Genomic DNA, 22426 nt, shown 5'->3' on the forward strand with positions numbered 1-22426 from the left:
GGGCCCAGCCGCTCCGCGGCATGTGGGATCTTCCCAGACCAGGGCACGAACCCGTGTCCCCTGCATCGGCAGGCGGACAGATTCAACCACTGTGCCACCAGGGAAGCCCTAAAAAAATTTTATTTTTAAATTTATTTTTTTGAACAGGTAATACAGCCACATGGTAAGCAATTCAAATCGTATAAAGGGCACACGAGAAAGATCTGCGTTCTCTCCTTCACATGTGTACAGACTTGTCTGATTTCTTAGCTATTTCTAGAATGAAAATTAAGTTAACTGAGGCCCAGGATGACTAGATTGCCGCTTTATGGGACAGGGACTGGAGTCTGCTGGTGCAGAAACTTGGTCAGCTGCTGGGAGTCATTTCTAAAACCACCTGCCCCAGCACAATTTCAGCTACTCCTGCCCCCAGATCTGGACCCTGGGCTGCAGCCGAGTCTGCTTAAGCAAGAGCCAACATTTTGTTTGCTTTTAGGATCAGGTTGAACAGAGGAGGCCAGGCGTTCTAGAGCTGATTCTCCGCTCACCCATCTCCAGTTTCCCCAGTGATGGCAGGAGGCTGGGTCAGAATCTCTGTTGGTGACACGTGGAAATGACCTAGGGTGAGACTGTCTCAGAGAAGAGCCTGGGATTTTTATTCACAACTTTTGCAAACAATACATCCACAGCTACACCAGTCACCAGCACAGTTTTCATTTTACAGGACAAGAGGCACCTGCCCAGGTGTCTACTCAGCCTCTCTGGTTCTTGCATCCACACATCACCCTCATCAGTGCCCATAGCTGATAAGATCCCTGGGTGAGACACAGATAAGACGTCAAACATAATAAGAGAAACTGTTCCTGTCACCCTCCCTCCACCAGCAGGCTGAGACTTCCTGATTTCCTAATTTTTCCTCTAAAGAACGTATTCCCATGGGTAAGAGAAACACAATGACAATGTCAGCTCCAGCCCAGGTGGTAAAATATGGCTTCAGCCTCCACTGCCAGCTCTAAGAATACTGACAAAACAAAACAAAACAAAACAAAACCACTTCCCTCTAAGGGAGGCATTGCTTAAGAAAAAGCAAACTTGATTGAATTTTTTTTAGCAGGTAATTCACCCACATGGTAATCAATTCAAAAAGTTTAAAGGGGTACAGAATCAAAAGTAAATGTCCCTCCCACCCTTGTCCCCCACCACCTAGTTCTCCTGCCAGGAAGTGATCCCTGCTGCCTTCAGACTTACTCCTGAAGTTAGTTTGCACTCCTGGGGCAGCCTGTAGCCCTGGTGGCACACATAAGACATGATGGCAGCACTGACCATAGGCTTCTCTCTCTAGGAGAATAAAATCAGGGGCACGAGAATGCTCATGGAGCAACATGCTGGTCACAAAAGCAAGGTATCATGCAGGGTTCCTTTAAATTAATTTTAATTATTCAGAATGGGACCGAATGCCAGATACTATAAACCAGGAGATTATAGACATGGATTGGAGGTAAAAAGATAGCTAGGAAGCATTAAAGAAATCACTTCTTTTTTAGATTCTTAAAGCATGTTATTTCTCAACTGTCACTTTCTCCCTGATATTATGCTTCTGTATATATTTAGAATATTCTTACTTTGTTGTATGTGTTTTATACACTAGGACCTTAGTAGACTATTATGTGAATAGCACTCTCTGGGATTGTGCAGTGTACAACCTATTCAGCTGTACACAGTGGTCCCTATAAATGCCAAGACTGCCTTGATCATATCTGTATCCCCTCACCATATTCTTAGTGCATATTTTTAGTTGAATTACTTTGAGGTAAAAAGGCACCATCTCAAAGTGTTATGGCCTTGGGCATAGAGCAGGAATAAACTGACAGATGGCTGGAGAAGTAAGCAGGGGCCAGGGAGTAAAGGCACTTGTATTTATTTATTTTTATTTATTTATTTATATATTTTGGGCCGCACCGCATGCCATGTGAGATCTTAGTTCCTCGACCAGGGATCGAACCCACACCCCTTGCATTGGAAGTGCAGAGTCTTAAACACTGGATTGCCAGGGAAGTGCCTGAAGGCACTTGTAGACCTTTCGAGGAGTCTGGTGCCAACCCTGAGGGCAACAGTGGGGCAGTGATTCAATCTGATTTGCATTTCAGATGGGTCACTCTGGCTGTAGCCTGTAGAGTGTCTTGGGGGAGAGGAGGGAGCAAAGCCCAGGAGAACAATGAGAAGGCTCCTCTAGGCAAGAAGTCACTGTTTTGTCTTCATTAGTAGCAGTGCGGGTGGGAGACTGATGCAAGAGATATTTTGGAGGCAGAAAATAGATAGGGTCTCAGTGATTATACACAGGGCCTAAGAGAGAAAGGTGTCAAAGACATGGTTCCTGGCTTGAAGAGGTGCTAAATGTAGCAGTGTCAAAACTACAATGAGGTATCACCTCACACTGGTCAGAACGGCCATCATCAAATATCTACAAACAATAGATGCTGGAGAGGGTGTGGAGAAAAGGGAACTCTCTTGCACTGTTGGTGGGAATGTAAATTGATACAGCCACTATGGAGAACAGTATGGAGGTTCCTTAAAAAACTAAAAATAGAACTACCATATGACCCAGCAATCCCACTACTGGGCATATACCCTGAGAAAACCATAATTCAAAAAGAGTCATGTACCACAATGTTCAATGCAGCTCTATTTACAACAGCCAGGACATGGAAGCAACCTAAATGTCCATCAACAGATGAATGGATAAAGAAGATGTGGCACATATATACAATGAAATATTACTCAGCCATAAAAAAGAATGAAATAATGCCATTTGCAGTGACAAGGATGGACCTAGAGACTGTCATACTGAGTGAAGTAAGTCAGACAGAGAAGGACAAATATCATATGATATCGCTTATATGTGGAATCTAAAAAAAACGTACAGGTGAACTTATTTACAAAACAGAAATAGAGTCACAGATGTAGAAAACAAACTTACGGTTACCAAGGCGGAAAGGTGGGGAGGGATAAATAGGGAGATTGGGATTGACATATACATACTGCTATACATAAAATAGATAACGAATAAGAACCTACTGTATAGCACAGAGAACTCTGCTCAATACTCTGCAATGACCTATATGGGAAATGAACCTTAAAAAGAGTGGATATATATATATATATATATATATATATAACTGATTCACTTTGCTGTACAGCAGGAACTAACACAACATTGTAAATCAACTGTACTCCAGTAAAAATTAATTTCAAAAACCCCTGAAGACCAGTATCGCCATCACAAAGTGGATGATGGCACCATTCAGTTAGATACAGAACAGCAGTGGGGAGAGCAGTTGAGAACTTTTTTTTTTTTTTGCTATACACGGGCCTCTCCCGTTGCGGAGCACAGGCTCCAGACGCACAGGCTCAGCGGCCTTGGCTCACGGGCCCAGCCGCTCCGTGGCATGTGGGATCTTCCCGGACCGGGGCATGAACCCGTGTCCCCTGCATCGGCAGTCGGACTCTCAACCACTGCGCCACCAGGGAAGCCTGAGAACTATTTTAAATGTTGGATCTGATGTGCTTGAGGCACATCAGGCAGTTACACTAGATAAGGACTGGGAGCTTAAGAGTAAGGGCTGAGCTCCAGATAGAAACTTGGAGTCATCAGTCCATGAAGGCAATTGAAACTCTACATATAAGAGAGTTCAACTGAACCTTAGAGAAGACTAGGATTTTAATTGAAGTAGAGGATGTGTAGGGAGAAGGGTGGATTTGCAAGCTGAAGAAAAGAGCAAGTCAAAGAAAGCTATGGAGTTTGGAGTAAGTGGATGCTGTTAGTGATGTGCTGATAAACGTTTAACAACTGGCTCTTTAGGGAGGGGAAGGGAAGTTCGACTTTTTAATGTTTGCTGATTTCCATGGTGTGGATACTTCCATCATAGCCAATTTTAAGCTATCAGTGTCATTGAGCATGGAGTTGGGAAGAGATGAGCACAGTCAGCTCTTGCCAACTCAGACAAGTGAACTCTAGTCCACAGCTGCATGTGGCCCTGATGGAAACAGAGGATTCTGTCAGGCGGTAGTGGAGGATCCATTTAAGAGATAAAGTGGGGCTTCCCTGGTGGCGTAGTGGTTGAGAATCCAGTGCAGAGGACACGGGTTCGAGCCCAGGTCCAGGAAGATCCCACATGCCGCAGAGCAGCTAAGCCAGTACACCACAACTACTGAGCCTGCGCTCTAGAGCCTGCAAGCCACAACTACTGAAGCCCACGTACAAGAGAAGCCACCGCAATGAAAAGCCTGCGCACCACAGCAAAGAGTAGCCCCCGCTCTCCACAACTAGGGAAAACCCGCGCACAGCAATGAAGACCCAACGCAGCCAAAAATAAATAAATAAATAAATATTTTAAAAAAGAGAGATAAAGTGAACCACTGGTGCTGCCATAAAGACAGATAATAACAGGTGTTGACAAGGATGTGGAGAAATTGAAACCTTCATACATTGCTGGGGGGAATATTAAATGGTGCAACCACTGTGGAAGACAGTTCGGTAGTTCATCAAAAAGTTAGGCATAGAGTTACCTTTTGACCCAGCAACTCCACTGCGAAGTATATTCCCAAGAGATTGAAAATATATGTTCACACAAAAACTTGCATGTGAATATTCATAATAGCATTATTAATAATAGCCCCCAAATAGAAACAACCCAAATGTCCATCAACTGATGAATGGATAAATAAAATGTGGTACATCCATACAATGGAACATTCATGAGCCATAATATTAAGTACTGATGCATCCTACAACATGGATGAACCTTGAAAACAATACGCTAAGTAGAAGCAGCCAGATGGAAACGGCCACATATTGTAGGAGTCCATTTATATGAGATGTCTAGAATAGGCAAATCCATAAAGACAGAAAGTAGATTTGTGGTATCCAGGGGCTGGGAAGATGGTGAGTGACGGCTAATGAGTAAGCGTTTGACGACTCTTAAACCCCAGTTTGAAAAACAGTGTACTGGGAGATCGTGGTGTTGCAGCTGCTCACGTATATTTGTTCCTTTGGAGTTACAGAAGCCTTGTCTGTTGACTTGGTTCTCTAGGCTAGAAGTCTGTTCTCCAGGTACAAGCTCTCCACCCTAAACAGCTAACACGTCCAAACACTAAGCTATCCTTGGAGAGTTTTGCATAAGCCAGGACCTAGATGGCCTGTTTCTTTCAGGCATGATTAAAAGCCTAGGTGAAAACATTTAATGGAACATTCTGATCTCATTAAAAACCAAGAAAGGCACATCTTTGAAATACAATCTCATAAAGCCCTGCCTTGTAGACAGATGTGTGTACCAAACTCTCACCTATCAGAAAGGGATTAGAATTTATAAAGGGACATTTTGTTTCCTGGCTACAAGGCCATTTCAATCCTAGGGATATTTACAAGCAATATGAAAAGCTCTCTGCACCTGACGGACTGGCCGCTGTTACCGAGTGTCATAAATGTCAACGACCAGGCTTTCTCCTGGAGAGATTAGCTTTGGGGGAGTTGCTGGGGGGAAAAAGGACAGATGTTGTTTCATATGTATGAGTAGACTAGGATCAGAGAAGAGGGTGAGTCAGCGTGGGTGGTAAACATCAGGGGAAACGAGGAGGATCGAACTGCTGCTGTCATCTTTGCCGTTAGGCCAGAAATGTCACCTGGCTCCTTTCTCCCTGTCCTATTGCCAGAAAGAGGAGAGAAGGACCTGGGTGACCCCTCCACGTGCCCTCTCTTCTTTAACCAGTAGCTGGCTTCTTCTTCTTCTTTAACCAGTTTACAAAGAGCATTCCTGAACCTAATCTCCTAATTGTCTTGATAGTTTGATGTTAGTCAGTTTAGGGGGAAGGAATCTGTTAATCATCTTAGCAGAGTGTTAGCACCCCTGCTCTATGGGGGAGGGAACTGAGGTACATGGAGATTTAATAACGGGCCCATAATCATATAGTTTGGGGGCGTCAGGCCAAGATGAGAGTCTAGATCTTTTGGCTGTAATCTGGAGTGTCTGCACAGCTCCAGAGCTACTCTCAAGTCATGCCTTTGCTCACCATTCAGTCACTCAACAAATACTTATTGTTTTATATTTATCATTTATTTTATTTTTTTAAATTTTATTGAAGTATGTTGATTTACAATGTTGTGTTTAGTTTCTGCTGTACAGCAAAGTGACTATTTATACATATCTATGTATTCTTTTTCATATTCTTTTCCATTATGGTTTATCACAGGATATTGAATATAGTTCCCTGTGCTAGACAGTAGGACCTTGTTAACAAATACTTATTGATAGCTATTGTGCGTCAGGCACTCTTCTGAGCTCTTTGGCTGCATCAGTGAGCAAAAACAAAGATCCCTGGAGCTTACATCTCATCTGCAGTGAGGGCAGGGGCAGAAAGACAATAAATATAATGAATAACTAAGTTATAAAGTGTGTTTGAAGGTGATACGTGCTATGGAAAAAAGGTCATTCAGGATTTGAGGATCAGTGGGACTGAGGGGAGTGGATTACAACTGTAAACAGGGAGGTCAGGGAAGTAGGGATAATAGCAGGGAGGCTTGTGGGACTAAAGGGAAGATGCATGTAAAGTGCCCAGTCCAGAGCCTGGCACATGGGTGGTCATAAGCCCTCATTAGCGGCAGCTGTTATCACGGTACCAGTCCTGTCTCCTAAGAGCCCCCAACCAAGACTGTGCCCAAAATGGACAAGCAGCTTAGTTACAGACAGGTTAGACCTCAGGGTCAGAGGCCTGTCTGGCCCAGAGCACGGTGCCACAAACTGCCCCAGCTGGGTGTAGAGACCCCGTATCTGCTTTGTGTGTTGTGTCCACGGCCAAACCAGCAGGGCAGGTCCTGCTGGGGACACCAAGCACCATCTCTGCTGTATTTGATCAGAACGGAATCTGGAATTCCAGAGTAGAATAGAAAATGTGAAAGAAGGGGCAATGCAAGACCAGGGCTCCCCCATACTCCTGAGATCCCTAGGGCTCCTGACACCGTGTTGCTAGGCAACAGCACACAGATTGAGGACAGCTGGCAGGGGTCAGCCTGCTTGAGGTGTGTCAGCTGGTGCCTGCTCTGGGAGAGAGGGGGCATCGCTTGTAGGTAGAGGTAACAACTGACTATGTAGGGGGATTAAGAGAAGGCCAAAAAGGCATCCTTAACTCTGTGATTCTGCCTCATGCCTACAATTTCACCTTTAGGGATTTGCTCTTTCAAGTAAGGATTGGTGTTAAACTTTTTCTGAGTGTGGAACTTTTTTTTTTTTTTTTTGCGGTACGCGGGCCTCTCACTGTTGTGGCCTCTCCCGTTGCGGAGCACAGGCTCTGGACGCGCAGGCTCAGCGGCCATGGCTCACGGGCCCAGCCGCTCCGCAGCATGTGGGATCCTCCCGGACCGGGGCACGAACCCACGTCCCCTGCATCGGCAGGCGGACTCTCAACCACTGTGCCACCAGGGAAGCCCGAATGTGGAACTTCCGATTCAAACAAAACCTAAATTGAGAAGACTAGCATGTTAAACAGATTTTTAAAAACAACCTTGCTCCATTAAAGTGGGGAATCCCCACTGCCCTTTGAACGGTCTGGCTTTCTAAACCCCTAGACTCTGGAGCAGAATTTGAAAGTGCCTGGGTTAAAATATTTCAGCCCCCTGTTAAAAAGTGAACAGCCTGTTGTGGGGTAAAAATATTAAGCCATTTAAAAATTAAGAACGCATTATTATAGATTTCAATGATTTTCCTGTGTGTGAGGGGATGGATAACAGACTCCTTAGAGGATCTGATGAAAACAGTGCCCAGAAAAATGCATATACCTAAAATTCTGTATCTGGTTTTATGGGGAAAGTGGTCCAGGATCCTAGATTAAAGGTCCCTGTCTTGTGTGAGATGTATTTATATGATTTGCTTCCAAATGGGATAAATATTTAAGTCTTGAGGCATAGAAGAGTGAGTTTTGAAAGAGGGCGGAAGGAGAAAAAGATCTAGTGGGGAATCAGAATCTTGGAGGTAGAGCCCAGGAATCTGTATTTTTAATGTGATCTCCAGACGGTTGTGATAATCAGACAGATGTAGGCACCAGAGGTTGAGGGCTGATATGTCTAGGCCTTTAGGGCCCAGGAGACACTGCTACTGAGTCAGCAGTCTTAAAAGGGTGGGAAGGAGGGAGGGAGAGAAGGGAGGAAAGAGGGAGTCTCTCCAGTCTGATGGCTAGCGAACAATAGGAAAGGTCCTGAGAGGTCAAGGTCACTGTGTCTCTGAGCCTCAGCAGACCATCCACCCAAAACCTGGGTGAGGACACTCCGAAGCCAAAAGAACAAAGAACAGGAGTTTGGGAAACCATCCAGCTAGGGCTGGGCCACAGAGAAAGTCTCTCTGGGGCCGTGATGTTCAAATTCTGACATTTCACCGTGGTCTTCCATGTTCTGTGCTAAGTAGAGCTCACTCCTCCCTCCCAGCGAAGGGCTGGTCTCTCCTTGACAGTCAGGATTGTTTAATGGGATCTGCTCCCGTCTAGGTCAGAGGCTTTCCAAGCAAAGTGGCATCTGCAGCTGAACCAACAAATACCTACTGACCCCACTGTACCAGCTCAGGTGTTTGCCTGGTGCAGCCGGCCCCCATATTGACATTCTCCCCAAAGGATCTGCCCTTCAGGTATGGTGAGAGGAGACGGGGCTGAGCCTGCAGCTGGGGGAAGAGCAGGAGGGGGCCTCCTCCAGACCCCAAGGCCTCTAGTCAGAAGCCGGGTTTACTTAAGAACCTGTTTCTTGACGCAGGCCCTGTCCCAGCCAAGACAAACCCAAGTTGTGTTGCTCGCCTGCTTCCTTGGTGGCTGTGACTTTGTGCAGCACTGGCTCGGTGACTCTAAGACTCAGGATCTGAGACTCTGCTTGGCTCTGTCTGTGGGGGGTGGTGGCCGAGGGGTTACCACTCTCCCCAGCAGTCTCTGGGCGGTGATTCTTTGTTTTACTCAAGTGTAGCCATTTATCCAAACTGAACAAGTTAAGATTTGTGCATTTCAGTGTATATAAATTTTTGCTAAAAATAAAAAAAAAAACCTAGAAAAAATAACAACTTCGATTGGGGAGGAGTGGATAGAAGTAAATGAGGACTGCGTAGAGGTAGATGAGCAAGAATGGCAGAAACTGATAAGTATGGAGGCTGGGTGATGGGTACATAGGGGTCATCATATTCTGTCTTTTTAAAATATATATTTGAGGGACTTCCCTGGTGGCACAGTGGTTAAGAGTCTGCCTGCCAATGCAGGGGACACGGGTTCGAGTCCTGGTCCAGGAAGATCCCACATGCCACGGAGCAACTAAGCCTGTGCGCCACAACTACTGAGCCTGCATGCCACAAGAAGCCCACACACCTAGAGCCCGTGCTTCACAAGAGAAGCCACCGTAATGAGAAGTCCGCGCTTGACAATGAAGACCCAACGCAGCCAAAAATAAATAAATAAATTTATTAAAAAATTAAAATATATTTGAAATTTATTGTAGTAAAAAGTGAAGAAATAAAAAAAACTTAGAAATGTCTGTTTTCTCTTAGAAATATCCTCCCCGATCAAGAATCTTAAAGAAACTCATACTCTTTACCCTAGTAATCCCACTTCTGGGAATCTCTCCAAAGGAAATAATCAGAGATACACATAAAGCTTCATTGTAGTGCTATTTAAAATAAGGAAAAATTGGACAAAACTCAATGTCTGACAACAGGAAAATGGTTAGAGAAATTATGGTGCAACCTTAAAGACACAGGAGAGTGCTTGTGACCTAAAATGTAAAAAAAAAGTCAGAAGAAGAAACCACATACCATATGATCTTCATTTTGTTTTTTATTTATTTATTTTAGGCTGTGTTGGGTCTTCATTGCAGTGCGCGGGCTTCTCATTTCGGTGGCTTCTTTTGCTGTGGAGCACGGGCTCTAGGCGTGCGGCTTCAGTAGTTGTGGCACGTGGGCTCAGTAGTTGTGGCTCACGGGCTCTAGAGCACAGGCTCAGTAGTTGTGGCGCACAGGCTTAGTTGCTCCGCGGCATGTGGGATCTTCCCTGACCAGGGATCAAACCCGTGTCCCCTGCACTGGCAGGCAGATTCTCAACCACTGTGCCGCCAGGGAAGCCCCTTCATTTTGTTTTTTAAAATGCATATGCATGTATAGAAAATGAATTTGAAAAGAAATACAATAAAACGTTACAACTAGTGATCTCTGCTTGGTAGGCTTATGGCAGACTTTAATTCCCTTTTTAATTCTAGCCTGTATTTTCAGCTCTTCTACAATTAACATTTATTACTTTGATAATTATTTTAAAAACTGAGAAGTGCCTTTTTTTTTTTTTTTTTTTTTGTGGTACGCGGGCCTCTCACTGTTGTGGCCTCTCTCGTTGCGGAGCACAGGCTCCGGACCCGCAGGCTCAGCAACCATGGCTCACGGGCCCAGCCGCTCCGCGGCATGTGGGATCTTCCCGGACCGGGGCACGAACCCGTGTCCCCTGCATCGGCAGGCGGACTCTCAACCACTGCGCCACCAGGGAAGCCCAGAAGTGCCATTTTGAAGGAAGAGGGGGAAAGGTGGAAAGAACAGATTTCCATGCACACACCAACCATAACATAATGAGGTATTGGAACTGGAAGGAATCTTAGAAGCTAGAAATCGCCTAAATCCAACTTCCTCATTTTACAAATGAGAAGACCGAGGCCCAGAGTGTCGAATGCCCAACTAAGCCATTTGTTCTTAGTCTCTCTGACTGCTTGTTTTAGCAGCTCACTGAGCCCTCATGGCCCCAGGAGCTTTGCAGCCTGTGCCATACCCACAACGTTAACAACTGGAGGCCCTGTTTGGGAAGCAGCCCTTGGACTCTCCAGTCAGTCTGGGCCACCCGTTGCCAGTGTCCTTGGCCAGCTGGGCTGGAGAAATGCCCTGGCAGGAAGAAGGCCACTGAAACTCTAGACCTCACTGCCACCCAATCACCAGTGCTTCTCCCTCGGACAGTCGTAGCTGGCCATCTCTGTCTTCTCTGCTGTGGCAGAGGTTACTTCTAGGCAGCTAGGCTATCTTTTTGTCAGGTCTGGCTTGTCGTGACTTTCAAACCATCATGAGTTGAAAAAGAAACAGTGTGGTTCAATGGTTCGTGTCAAGCTGGAGTCAGAGACATGTTGCGGTCTTTGCCAGAGTCCCTAGACACTGTCTTCATCTGTTTGGACTGCTAAAACCGAATACGATAGACTGGGTGGCTCAAAACGTGAACAGTTTATTTCTCACAGCTCTGGAAAGTTCACAGTTCTGGGAAGTCCAAGATCAAGGTGCTGGCAGATCCAGTATCAGGTGAGAGCATTCTTGCTGGTTTGCAGACAGCCGTCTTCATGCTATATCCTTTCCAGGCCTGAGAGAGGGCTAGCTCTGCTTCGCTTCTTCTAAGGGCACTACTCCCTTCATGGGAGCTCCACCCTCATGACTAAATTATCTCCCAAAGGCTCCACCTACAAATACCATCATTTTAGCGCTTCAACATTCCTTCTCTGGAGAAAGTGGGGCCAGCAAGAGTGTACAATGACAAATAATTGTAGAGAACGGTGGAATACTGGAAATTAGCACGTGCATAAGTGTTTATAGTCTGTCTCCTCCCCAGTGCATCCCTGCCCCACATTCCCCGCCTCATACACATCTACGCTGCTTGAGAGCTGTGACTTTGTCTCAGACACCACTGCTTCACCAGAACCTAGCACACAATAGGCCCTCAGTAAACACTTGTTGAACATGGAATGAGTGAACACCATTTTCCTAGAACGTAGAAGACCTGACAGGTTCCAAGTTAACAGTATTTCCAGAATTTAAACATTTTAATTCCAAAAGAGCAGAATGTTTGAAAAAACGTAGTTTTTAGCATTAATATTTATTTGCACACCTGCAATGCAATGCTTCAAAGAGTTGTCAATGGCAAACACATAAGCATCAGGGAACCACCATGGGCATCTCCAGGGAGACTGTCATGATGTCCACTCCAGTCTGTTGTCTTCCACTCCTTCCTCCACTCCTCCCTCTTGAACTTGGCCATCCAATTAGCTGACATACATAATCTTATTTGGGGGATATTTCTTAAATTTAGACTACCAGATGATCCTGCTTCTACTCTCTGGGGGACTTATTAGGATAAGTCAGAGATTGGGCATGTTCCTGTAGCATAACTTTTTTTAAAAATTGTGATAAAATACACATAACATAAAATGTACCATCCTAATCATTTTTAAGTGTACGCTTCGGGCATTAAGGACATTCACATTGTTGCGCTAGCGTCGCCACCATCCATCAACAGAATTATTTTCATCTTACAAAACTGAAACTCTGTACTCGGGCGCCCAGCCCCTGGCACCCACTCTTCTGCTTTCTCTTTTCCTGAACTTGACTACTCTGCGCACCTCACGTACGCGGAATCAGACAGCGTTTGTTCGTTTGTGGCTGGCTTATTTCACCTGGCATAATTTTCAGCTTTATGACTGCTGTAGATTTTGACTGGGGAGGGGCACCAACGTCAGCCCTAGGTAGAGCTGAGAAGTAAGGAGGGGCTTATCCCCAGCTAGCCCACTTTCCCGCCTCATCCTTCCCTGAGTTCCCAACGACTTCAGGTCCCTACTCACGGTGAAGTGGCCTCACCCCCTCATCCCATCTCCTGCTTACCCGGAGAGAGCCTCTGATTTGCTTTGTGTGGGCCGTGTGTCCGTGCCTTGGCAGAGGACAGATGGCCACCTCTTCTGACGATCCCGCCTAGATGGAATAGAATAAGGAGGGGATGTACCTCCAAAGAGGCTCTGCTGCATGGGAGGGAGCTGTGGATAGTGGGCAGGCAAGAACCGCAGGCATCCCTGATGGGGAGGTCCTCCAACCAGGTTTAAGTGCCTTTCAGCCTTCCCATTCCACATAGCGCCAGGCTTGACTGTTTCCCCTTTGGGCCCTGTTCACAAAGGTTTTGATGCCTTGGCTTTTGTTGCAAAGTTTTCAGCAGCTTGAGTGCCAGTGCCGGGCCCCAGACACACTTTCACTGAGTGTGACTGTAGCCCACACAGGCTGCCCTCAAACACCAGCAGCCTGGAACACAGGCTACGGACTCAGATTGCCTGGGTTCGGTCCTAGCTTGGCAACCTCCAGGCTATGTGGCCTTGAGCAGGTAACTTCACCTCTTGACGCCTCAGTTTTCCCATCAGTAAAATGGCAAAATAATAATACCTACTCCATTAAGATGTTTTGAAGATTGAAAAACCTACTGCTGTAAGTGCTTGACCTGTATCATCTTATTTATGATCACAACCAACCTACTACCCATGGGAAAAAGGCACCCCCTTTCTGGGCACACTGCCTAGCATGAAGAACTTGAGCTAGATTTCAACTTTACTCACACTCTGAGTTGGGCAGCCTTCTGGAGAGCCTATATACACTGTACACAGCAGCCTTGCCATGAGGCAGGTACTTGTGTGTCCCCATTTTCCAGATGAGGCAGCTGTGGCTGAGAGAGGTTGAGCCCCATGTGGTGATGGGGTGTGGAATCCCTTCTAGCTCGCCTATTTACTTAGTGCACGTGCCAAAGAAGCCAAGCACCACCTGTGCCGTGGACCACATCCCTTTGGCACCAACTCATCAGCTTACACCTTGTGCATCTTCCACAGTAGATAGCGACCACATGCCTCTCTAGCACTTAATCTGTAGACCGGTGATACCAATCTCTAGTCTCTAATCTATTACTTTGACAATCATCTAAAAAACTAAGACATGTTATTTGAAAGAAGGGGGAAAGGTGGAAAGAAGCACACATTTGCATCCAGGCACCATCCTGGCTTGGTGATTATTTTTTTCATTTCTGCAGCCCACTCATTACCCAGACAGCAAGGACCCCAAACCTTGTGGGTCTGAGTGAATCCTTCTTCTGGAGCTGAAAGATCAGTGTTGCCAATATTTGGCAAAGCAGTGCCAGCTTTGGGGGTTTTCCCTCTAATTTCTTGTGTTCCCTGGGAGCATTACATGTGGCTGGGTGACTTAGGGGAGGGCAGATTAAGTAAGATGCCCACCCCTCGTTTTCAAACCCTTCCCTTCTTTCCTCGATGAACAGGCAGCAGCCACTGCTTCCTGTGCCCCATTTAAAATTGTGATTTGTGTCATATCTTTGTGAATGGGGAGAACAAGGAATTGTATGCTGGACATACGAATTAAATCTATTCGTGTGTCTCCTTTGTGAATCTGTATATTATGCAGACTGTATGCTCTCAAAGACAGATCACTGGTTAAACTGAGGTACCGTGGGGGAATTGATTTGTTCACAGAACTCTGAATATAATTGAGGAGCGCTGCCAGTTATGTCTCTGATTTAACCGTCTGTCTAAGCCTATGTCTTGGATGGTGAGATCGCAAAGTATAGTTCAGATTTGAAACAGCTGCAGCAGAGCCAGCCACATTGGGTGGTGTAAATATCCCCAAGTGACATGAAGGAAAGTAGCACATATTGAAAGGGAAACTTTCTAAGGTTTGGAACCAGCATTTTCCCGGCAAACCTCCCACCAGGGCGGGACCCAGGGGACACCAAATGAAAGACGATGCAAAGAGAAGCAGGCTTGGCCCATGTGTCTCTGAGAGGCCAAAGGCAGTCAGAGTGACTGAAACGATCTGCTCGAACAGATTAGGTTTTGTTTGTTTGTTTGTTTTTGCGGTACGCGGGCCTCTGACTGTTGTGGCCTCTCCCGTTGCGGAGCACAGGCTCCAGATGCGCAGGCTCAGCGGCCATGGCTCACGCGCCCAGCCGCTCCGCGGCATGTGGAATCTTCCCGGACCGGGGCACGAACCCGCGTCCCCTGCATCGGCAGGCGGACTCTCAACCACTGCGCCACCAGGGAAGCCCCAGATTAGATGTTTTAACACCACTTCTCAGGCCTCAGAAGCGAGCCTGGTTGCTGGCAGACAACCAACACTGCCTTGCTTAATTTTTAGATTTGGCTGTTAAATTGCTCCCAGTGTGAGTTTGTGTTTGATGGGACTTATGAGGGCGGAAGATTACTGGTAGCAAAGCCTGAGTTCTAGCTCAGTGACTTACCAGCTGTGTGACCTTGGACAAGCCATTTCACCCCATGGAGAGTGTTTACTCATCTGTGCAATGGAGGAAACGCCCCCTGCTCTGCTTGCCTTCTGGGAGTTTAAAGATCAAATAAGATGGTGTTTGGGAATGTAAAAGCACTGTGCAGATGACAGGCATAATTACGTTCGCGGACAGAACATTGAATCCGTTCTGCCTGATTCACTCAGTTCTCCATTTAATTTACATACTGTGGATTTTACCCCTCTTTCTTGCAGCAAAACCCTTTGGAGAGTATCATTTTTAGACCTGAATTGATATATGTGTAGTTGCCTTATTTATCCTCAGAGTCCTCTGGGATGAAGAAAAGAATGGAATTAAGAGGAAAAGTAGGGGCTTCCCTGGTGGCGCAGTGGTTGAGAGTCCACCTGCTGATGCAGAGGACATGCGTTCGCACCCCGGTCTGGGAAGATCCCACATACCGCGGAGTGGCTGGGCCCGTGAGCCATGGCCGCTGAGCCTGCGCTCCGCAACGGGAGAGGCCGCAACAGTGAGAGGCCCATGTACCGTCAAAAAAAAAAACAGTTAGGCTCACAATTCCCCCAACTCCTCCTCCTACTCCGCATCTGCTCCCTCTGGATGAAAGTGCCCAGTTTATGCGTTGCTGTCCTGAGCCACACTGGACACAACATCTAGTACCTCTAAGTGCTGGGAAGACAATATATATTTGGTAAATATTTATAATAGAAGACAATAAAAATGGAGCTCTAAAATTGTTCTCTCAGCACCCTAAGTTTCTGAAACTACAAATCAAGAAACAACATGTTTACTGTATTTCCACAAATCTGAAATAACACTGCTTCTAAGACCAAAAGAAAGCCTGTGCTTAGTAGATGGGCCTGGAGTGAATAGCATAAGGTACAGGGAACCCCTAGTGTGTCTACAGTTCCATGGAAGCCGCGAGAAGCCAAGCTAGCACAGGAGAAACAGAACTGTTTTTTATGTACCAAGAAGAAAGGAAAAACTCCATCAGTTAAAACATGACACGATGCTTCCTTAATTGTGTCAGTTATAAGCCACAACTTGATTTCACAGATGTTAAAATGTGAAAGAAATACGCATCTTAGAAGAGATGAAAGGCAGTCTATTTAACCCCTCGGAAAAGTAAAGATTTCTTTTTTTGGTTCTGATACATTCTTAGGTTAGCCAACTTCAAACTGTCTCAGTTTTAGCCCCAGCTCCTTGCATTTATATATTATGCAATCATCCTTTCATATGGGTAGAAGGGGGACATTAATTCTATTTTTCTTATGGATACAGTAATACAAAGTACTTTAGGGCTTGAATATAGTTTTTGGTAAGTGAGGATTGTAAAATGCTTATCAGAACCAAATTCACATTAATTCTTATAGTTTTTTTTTTTTTTTTTTTTTTTGTGGTACGTGGGCCTCTCACTGCTGTGGCCTCTCCCGTTGCGGAGCACAGGCTCCGGACGTGCAGGCTCAGCAGCCATGGCTCACGGGCCCAGCCGCTCCGCGGCATGTGGGATCCTCCCGGACTGGGGCACGAACCCGTGTCCCCTGCATCGGCAGGCGGACTCTCAACCACTGCGCCACCAGGGAAGCCCAAATTCACATTAATTCTATGGACTGTTGTTTATTATGAGATTTAAAAGAGGAAGAAATGTTGAAGAGTATTTGGCTCGTTTATTGTGCTTTCTTTTTCCCAAGTAGTGCTTTCTGTGATTTTTGTTGTGGCTCTTGCTGTTTTATTTAATGCTTGATTTGGCAGTTTTGTTGTTGTTATTCAGTTTATTCTTAGTTCAGGTAAAGCAACTGAGCTGTGAGTTTCCATTGCACAGAGAAATTAGGCATGAATAGGCTCATGTGATGAGACCCCATCACCTGCCTGGGCTAAATGTGACATTTTCATAAAATTCGAGGTGGGAATTCACAGTTTTTCTGGAGAAAAGGAGAGAGCATGAAGAATGTAAGGAAATCAGGGAAACAGAAATACAGCTTTTGTCACAATCCTTTGTAAATTTTTCATGGACCTGTGCCTGCTCATAAATTCTGCAGTTTGGGACAAGAAAAATTCCACCTGTTTGTAGCCTGTTCTTTGGTTACCTTCTCACATTCCTCTGGCCTATCAGGACATTTATACACAACCACAAAGAGAGTCATTAAAAAAAAAAGGGGGGGGGGTGTTTCTAGGGACTAGACCATGGCCGGTGGAGAGGAATGATCCAATAACCGTAGCTCCTGTACGTGTTTGATAACAATCATTTGGTTCCATGATGCCTTGTTTCCTGCCGGGGTCCCAGGGCCCGTTACTGTGATGATGAGTGTCAGTAGCCATCGTGCTGGACAGGAAGTGGGTAGGAAGCTGTTAATGTTTGACCGCTACTAATGCACATTTTCCCCACTCTTCTCTCATCTGCAGTCTGAGTACCACTACGAGTACACTGCGTGTGACAGCTTGGGTTCCAGGTGGAGGGTCGCCGTGCCGCATACCCCGGGCCTGTGCACCAGCCTCCCTGACCCCGTCAAGGGCACCGAGTGCTGTAAGCAGCCCTGCCTCTCAGCTTTGGCCTCTGCCCCAAGCCTCCTGCCATCCAAGTTAGGCACTTCCTGACAGTGTGGCTGCCTTAAGGAATCAGATCTCGCCCCGCCCCCCTCCCACCGGTCAGTCCTCATCCCCAAACCTCTTGAGATTTGGTGCAGAAGTGTTATTTCGTGGATGCAAACTGGGTATTTCAATTTACTTTTGTTTTATTTTCAGATTTAAATCCCATGAGGGTATAAAGTAAAAATAATTCCGGCTGTGTGCCACTTAGATATTTTCTCTGTTTGCATACATTTTCTTTTTTTGGCTGTGCATTTCTCTCCAACCTACACTCACTAGCCACAGTCACTCATTTAGGAAAGATTGTGATTTGCAGTCATTCTTGAAAAAGAAGCCAGAGAAGATGACTTTCTGCAGAGACAGACCTTTAAAATGCACTGGGCATTACTTCAGGGAACAAGAATCTTCCCTGACTGTGGAGCTGACCGTGCAACCGGAAAGGCAGTGACTTCCCTGCAGCTCCCACCCCACCTCTGGGACTCTGCAGCTACAACTTTGCTACCACTGGCAGCTATTCCCCCTGAGCTGTTCTTTTTAGAAATGCAAAGGGGGGCAGTGGATAACAATAAAAATCAGGAACTAGAATCAAGGAATACTTGAAAATTTGGAAAGGAGGTTGAGGGCATTTAAAATCTAAAATAAGCTTAGCCTAGTGCCTGGTTCAGTAGGTGAGCAAATAAGTACTTGTTAAATCCGTGAATGGATATTGCTAAGATCTGAGTAGAACTGAGGTGTGACTAATGGAAACAAATGAGCCATCTTCAGTAAACTTGGCCAGCGTTCTTGAGCACTACGTGCACCTGCTATGTGAACCACAAAGATAAAGAAGGCACAGTCTCCGCCTTCAGAAGCGTACAGTCTGGTGGAAGGAGCAGACACCCGTTCATCCATTCATTTTTTTCAGCAAACCTTTATGTAGCGCCTGCTATGTCTGTGCCAGTCGCTGAGCCACTGTCCCTAGAGGAGCTCAGAGCCTAGTGGGAGGCACACATCAATATGATGTGTTGTATGAGGTGAAAAGAATGGGAGTTATGGATACTTAGGGATCAGGAACCGCTGGGAGAACCACTCGAGCAAAAGCTTGGAGGTGGGAGAACATCAGACACATTCAGAGAAGAGCTGGGCTGGGGCGGAGGCAACACAGGGAGGGGATGGATGGGAGTAGGGTGGAGAAAGGTCTGTAGTGGGAGATCAAGCCGGAAAGTTAGGTTGGGGGAAAATTGGGGAAGAATTTGAATGCCAGGCTGAGAGCTTAATTCTATAACCCGAAGTGGGGATGGTGCCTGATTATTTTTTAAATAACAGAAATAATAGTACATATGAGTGTTTTAGAAAGATACTGCTGACCACCGAATGAGCAAAGACAAGAAACAGGGAACTAGTTAGGAGGACATTGCAATGGTTGAACTAACAGGTCACGAGAATCCCAACTAGTACAGTGGCAGTGGGACCAGAAAGGAGAAGACAGAGGCCAGAAACTCAAGGGGGAAGTTCAAGGCTGAAGGGCTAGGTGCCATTCAGAGGGGTCAGCACGAGAGACCATGGTCTTCACTGGAGAGCTCTCAGAATGGCTGAGGCTACCCCTTAGACCCCTTAGGAAACAAAACTGACAGGGACAAACCCAAAGTCCTGCAACAAGGCCCTAAATCTTTTTTTTTTTTTAATTTTAAGCTTTGGGAATTCCCTGACAGTCCAGTGGTTAGGACTCGGCATTTTCACCGCCGTGGCCCAGGTTCAATCCCCCGTCAGGGAATTAAGATCCTTTAAGCCGTGTGGTGTGGCCAATAAATAAATAAATAAACAGATAGATAGCATAAATAGAATAAAATAACAGCTTTATTGAGATATAATTTACATCAGAAGATTCACCCCTGTAAGTTGTAAAGCTCAGTGGCTTTAAAATATTCACACAGTTGCATAACTATCACCACTATCTAACTGCAGAACATCTGCATCACCCCAAAACGAAACATATCCATTAGCAATCTCTCCCCACGCCCCCTCCCCCAAGCCCCTGGTGCCACAAATCTTCATTCTGTCTCCATGGATTTGCCTACTCTGGACAGTCCACGGAAGTGGAATCACACAAGATGCGCCATGGCTCCACATCCTAGTGGGGGAAGCTCCCAGGTCTCCATCCTCTGCTCCTCCCCCTAGGATGCACACAACCCACCCACTTCTCCTGCGTGGCAGCAGCCTCACCACCCACCCTTGTCCCCGCTCTGTGTTCCAGCCTTCTCTTGCAAAGCCGGGGAGTTTCTGGACATGAAGGACCAGTCGTGTAAGCCGTGTGCTGAGGGCCGCTACTCCCTTGGCACAGGCATCCGTTTTGACGAGTGGGACGGGCTGCCCCATGGCTTTGCCAGCCTCTCAACCAACATGGAGATCGAGGACAGCACCACAGATTCCACTGAGAACTGCACTTCGTGAGTCGCCCCTCTCCCCACACTCCACGCCCACCCCCATAGCCCCACGCCCCCCTTACCTCCCTGCTCCCCATATTGGGGAAGGGGCTGCAGGGAGCACTTCACAGCCTCCTCTCCTGCTCCTCGGGGTGAGGGCTAGAGCAGGTCCCCACTGGACTGCTGGACATGAGATCCACATCAGCCCAGCCTTACTGACCTAAGCTTACCAGCGACTGACAGGTATTTGTGACAGGTGAAAAACATGGTGAAATAGAGATAGGTGGATAAGATCAACAAGGGTTAAATGGCCCAGTCCCTTTAAAACAAAATCCAACTGGATTCCACTGTGGAATTTTGGATCAGCCACTAAACTTCCTCAACTTGATTGCAACACCATGTGCAAAGCCTTGGGTATCTTCCTGGCTTTGGTGCTAGCTTCTAAAACTGGTCTGAGTTTATGGGTTTGGGAGGATAAAGTGGGACCAGAGCTTTGGTCAGTGACGGCTGAGATCTTCCAAACCCTTTGAGATCCTGATGACCAGAGAATTCTCCAGCTCAGAAGGAAATCTTTTCAGTAATTGAAAGGCTCAGCCCAGGGTGCTTACAGAACGGGTGAGCGATCCTTATCAAATCTCTGCATATTTAATTCCCGGGATGGGAGTATCCTATCCCTGGAAATAAATGATGTGCCTTCTATAGTTCAGGCACTATTCTGGATGCTTTACGTATATTATTTTCTCTAATCCTCACAAGAACCCTTGTGACAGTGAAATAAGTATTGTTGTTCCCATTACACAGATGAGGAACTGGAGGCTCAGTGAGGTTCAGTGACTTGTCCTTCATTACCTAACTTACACCTGGGGAGACTGGAATTCACACCTGGTCCAAGCTTTCCACTGCCCCATGCTGCCACCTTCAAATAACATTTAGTGCACGCAAGGCAATATCCAGTCCTAGAGAGGAAAAGTTGGGGGATGCACAGATGTAAAAGACAATCGTCCACTGCTCTCTGTTAAATATTGACAAGGAATACAGGAGAAAAGTACATGAAAGTTTCTCTTACACCCAAGCAATCAAAATGATAAAAAAGGATTAATCGTATTACACCTGGATTTCTAAAGTTGGGAACAATGTCTCCCATTCCTATACTTAAATCTCCTAGAAGCACCACTGTGTGAGCCAGGCAGGAGGCCTCTAACAGTCCAATTTTAATGTTGTTTCAGAGTTCAATATTGTGAGTCAAAATCATTAGCATGACAATGTTGGCAGCAGAGATAAAGCTGGAGAGGATTCAAGCTGGAAGGAGAGGGAATGTGTGGGTTAAAGACAATCAACCCCCATTTTAGTCCTAACAGAGAACGTGACTGACCCTGGACAAGGCGCAGCCCGGGCTCAGTCGGTCAGTCACCACGCGTGTGCAAACAGGGTTTTCTCCCTGTCTGGGGAAGCAGTGAAAGTCCAAAAATCATTCTCTCTCAGCGAGGCCGGATGTGGGTCTGTTCAAAACGACTTGTGTTTCCACAGCACAGACTGCTTCAGGGCCTGGATCTTAAGGCATCCCACGACATTCCCGGGAGGGGGAAAAAGGAGAGATGGAGAGGAAATGGCCACCTAGAGAGGGTTTGTGATTTCCCCACCGTGCCCCAGAAAGGCAATAACAGCTGCTCTCACGTCACCAAGTGTCTGGCTTTCCTGCTCGACTGTGTATTTACCTGAATCCAAGCCCACTGCCCCCAAAATAACCCCCGCCAGTGGCGCCTCCCACCTGCTCTGCCTCTAGCGCCTCCCAGCTGGTCTCCGCTTCCACCCCCAGCTTCCTGCAGGCCACCGTCCCCTCAGCAGCCAGACTGATCTTCTTAAACACAAGCCCAATCACAGTACGTTGCTGCTCAAAACTCTGGAGTCTGTGGATTCCCACTGGAATAAAATCCAATACGTTGTCACAGCCTGCAGGGCCTCTGCCCCTGCCCCTTCTTCCAGCCTCTCTCCAGTGCCTCTCCTCCTGCTTATAGAGCTCCAGCCAGCTGGCCACCATGCTCCCGCCCTCCTGGCACCTTTAACACACTCTTCTTCAACTCTTCCCCCAGCTGACTCCTGCTTCACCCTCGGGTCTCTGCCTAAAAGTGACTGCCTCAAAGAAGCCATCCCTGACCCCACAGGCCCCTGTTACACACACATACATCATCTTGTATTTCTCCTTATGGCACTTACCATAGTTATTACTATGTTATTAACTGCGTGTTAAGTTTCTGTCTCCTCCACTAGAAATAGAATGCAAGCTCCAAGAGGGAGGGGGTCAGGGCTGTCTTGTGCTTTGCTGTGTCTCCAGTATCTAACACCTGGCACAAAGCAGA

At 46.5% G+C, this 22426-nt stretch overlaps 1 protein-coding gene across 2 annotated transcripts in view; it reads left to right on the forward strand.

The window, feature by feature from the left end:
* Nucleotides 1-22426, forward strand: part of ELAPOR1 (endosome-lysosome associated apoptosis and autophagy regulator 1) — a 68747-nt gene that overhangs the window by 17418 nt on the left and 28903 nt on the right. For both annotated transcript variants that reach the window (XM_067727129.1, XM_067727130.1), the window contains exons 2-3: nt 17485-17605; nt 19901-20093. In XM_067727129.1, coding sequence (XP_067583230.1) covers nt 17485-17605; nt 19901-20093 — 314 coding nt within the window. The remainder of the gene's footprint in view (nt 1-17484; nt 17606-19900; nt 20094-22426) is intronic.

This window comes from Pseudorca crassidens, chromosome 2 (assembly GCF_039906515.1).
Source record: "Pseudorca crassidens isolate mPseCra1 chromosome 2, mPseCra1.hap1, whole genome shotgun sequence".
Lineage (NCBI taxonomy): Eukaryota > Metazoa > Chordata > Mammalia > Artiodactyla > Delphinidae > Pseudorca > Pseudorca crassidens.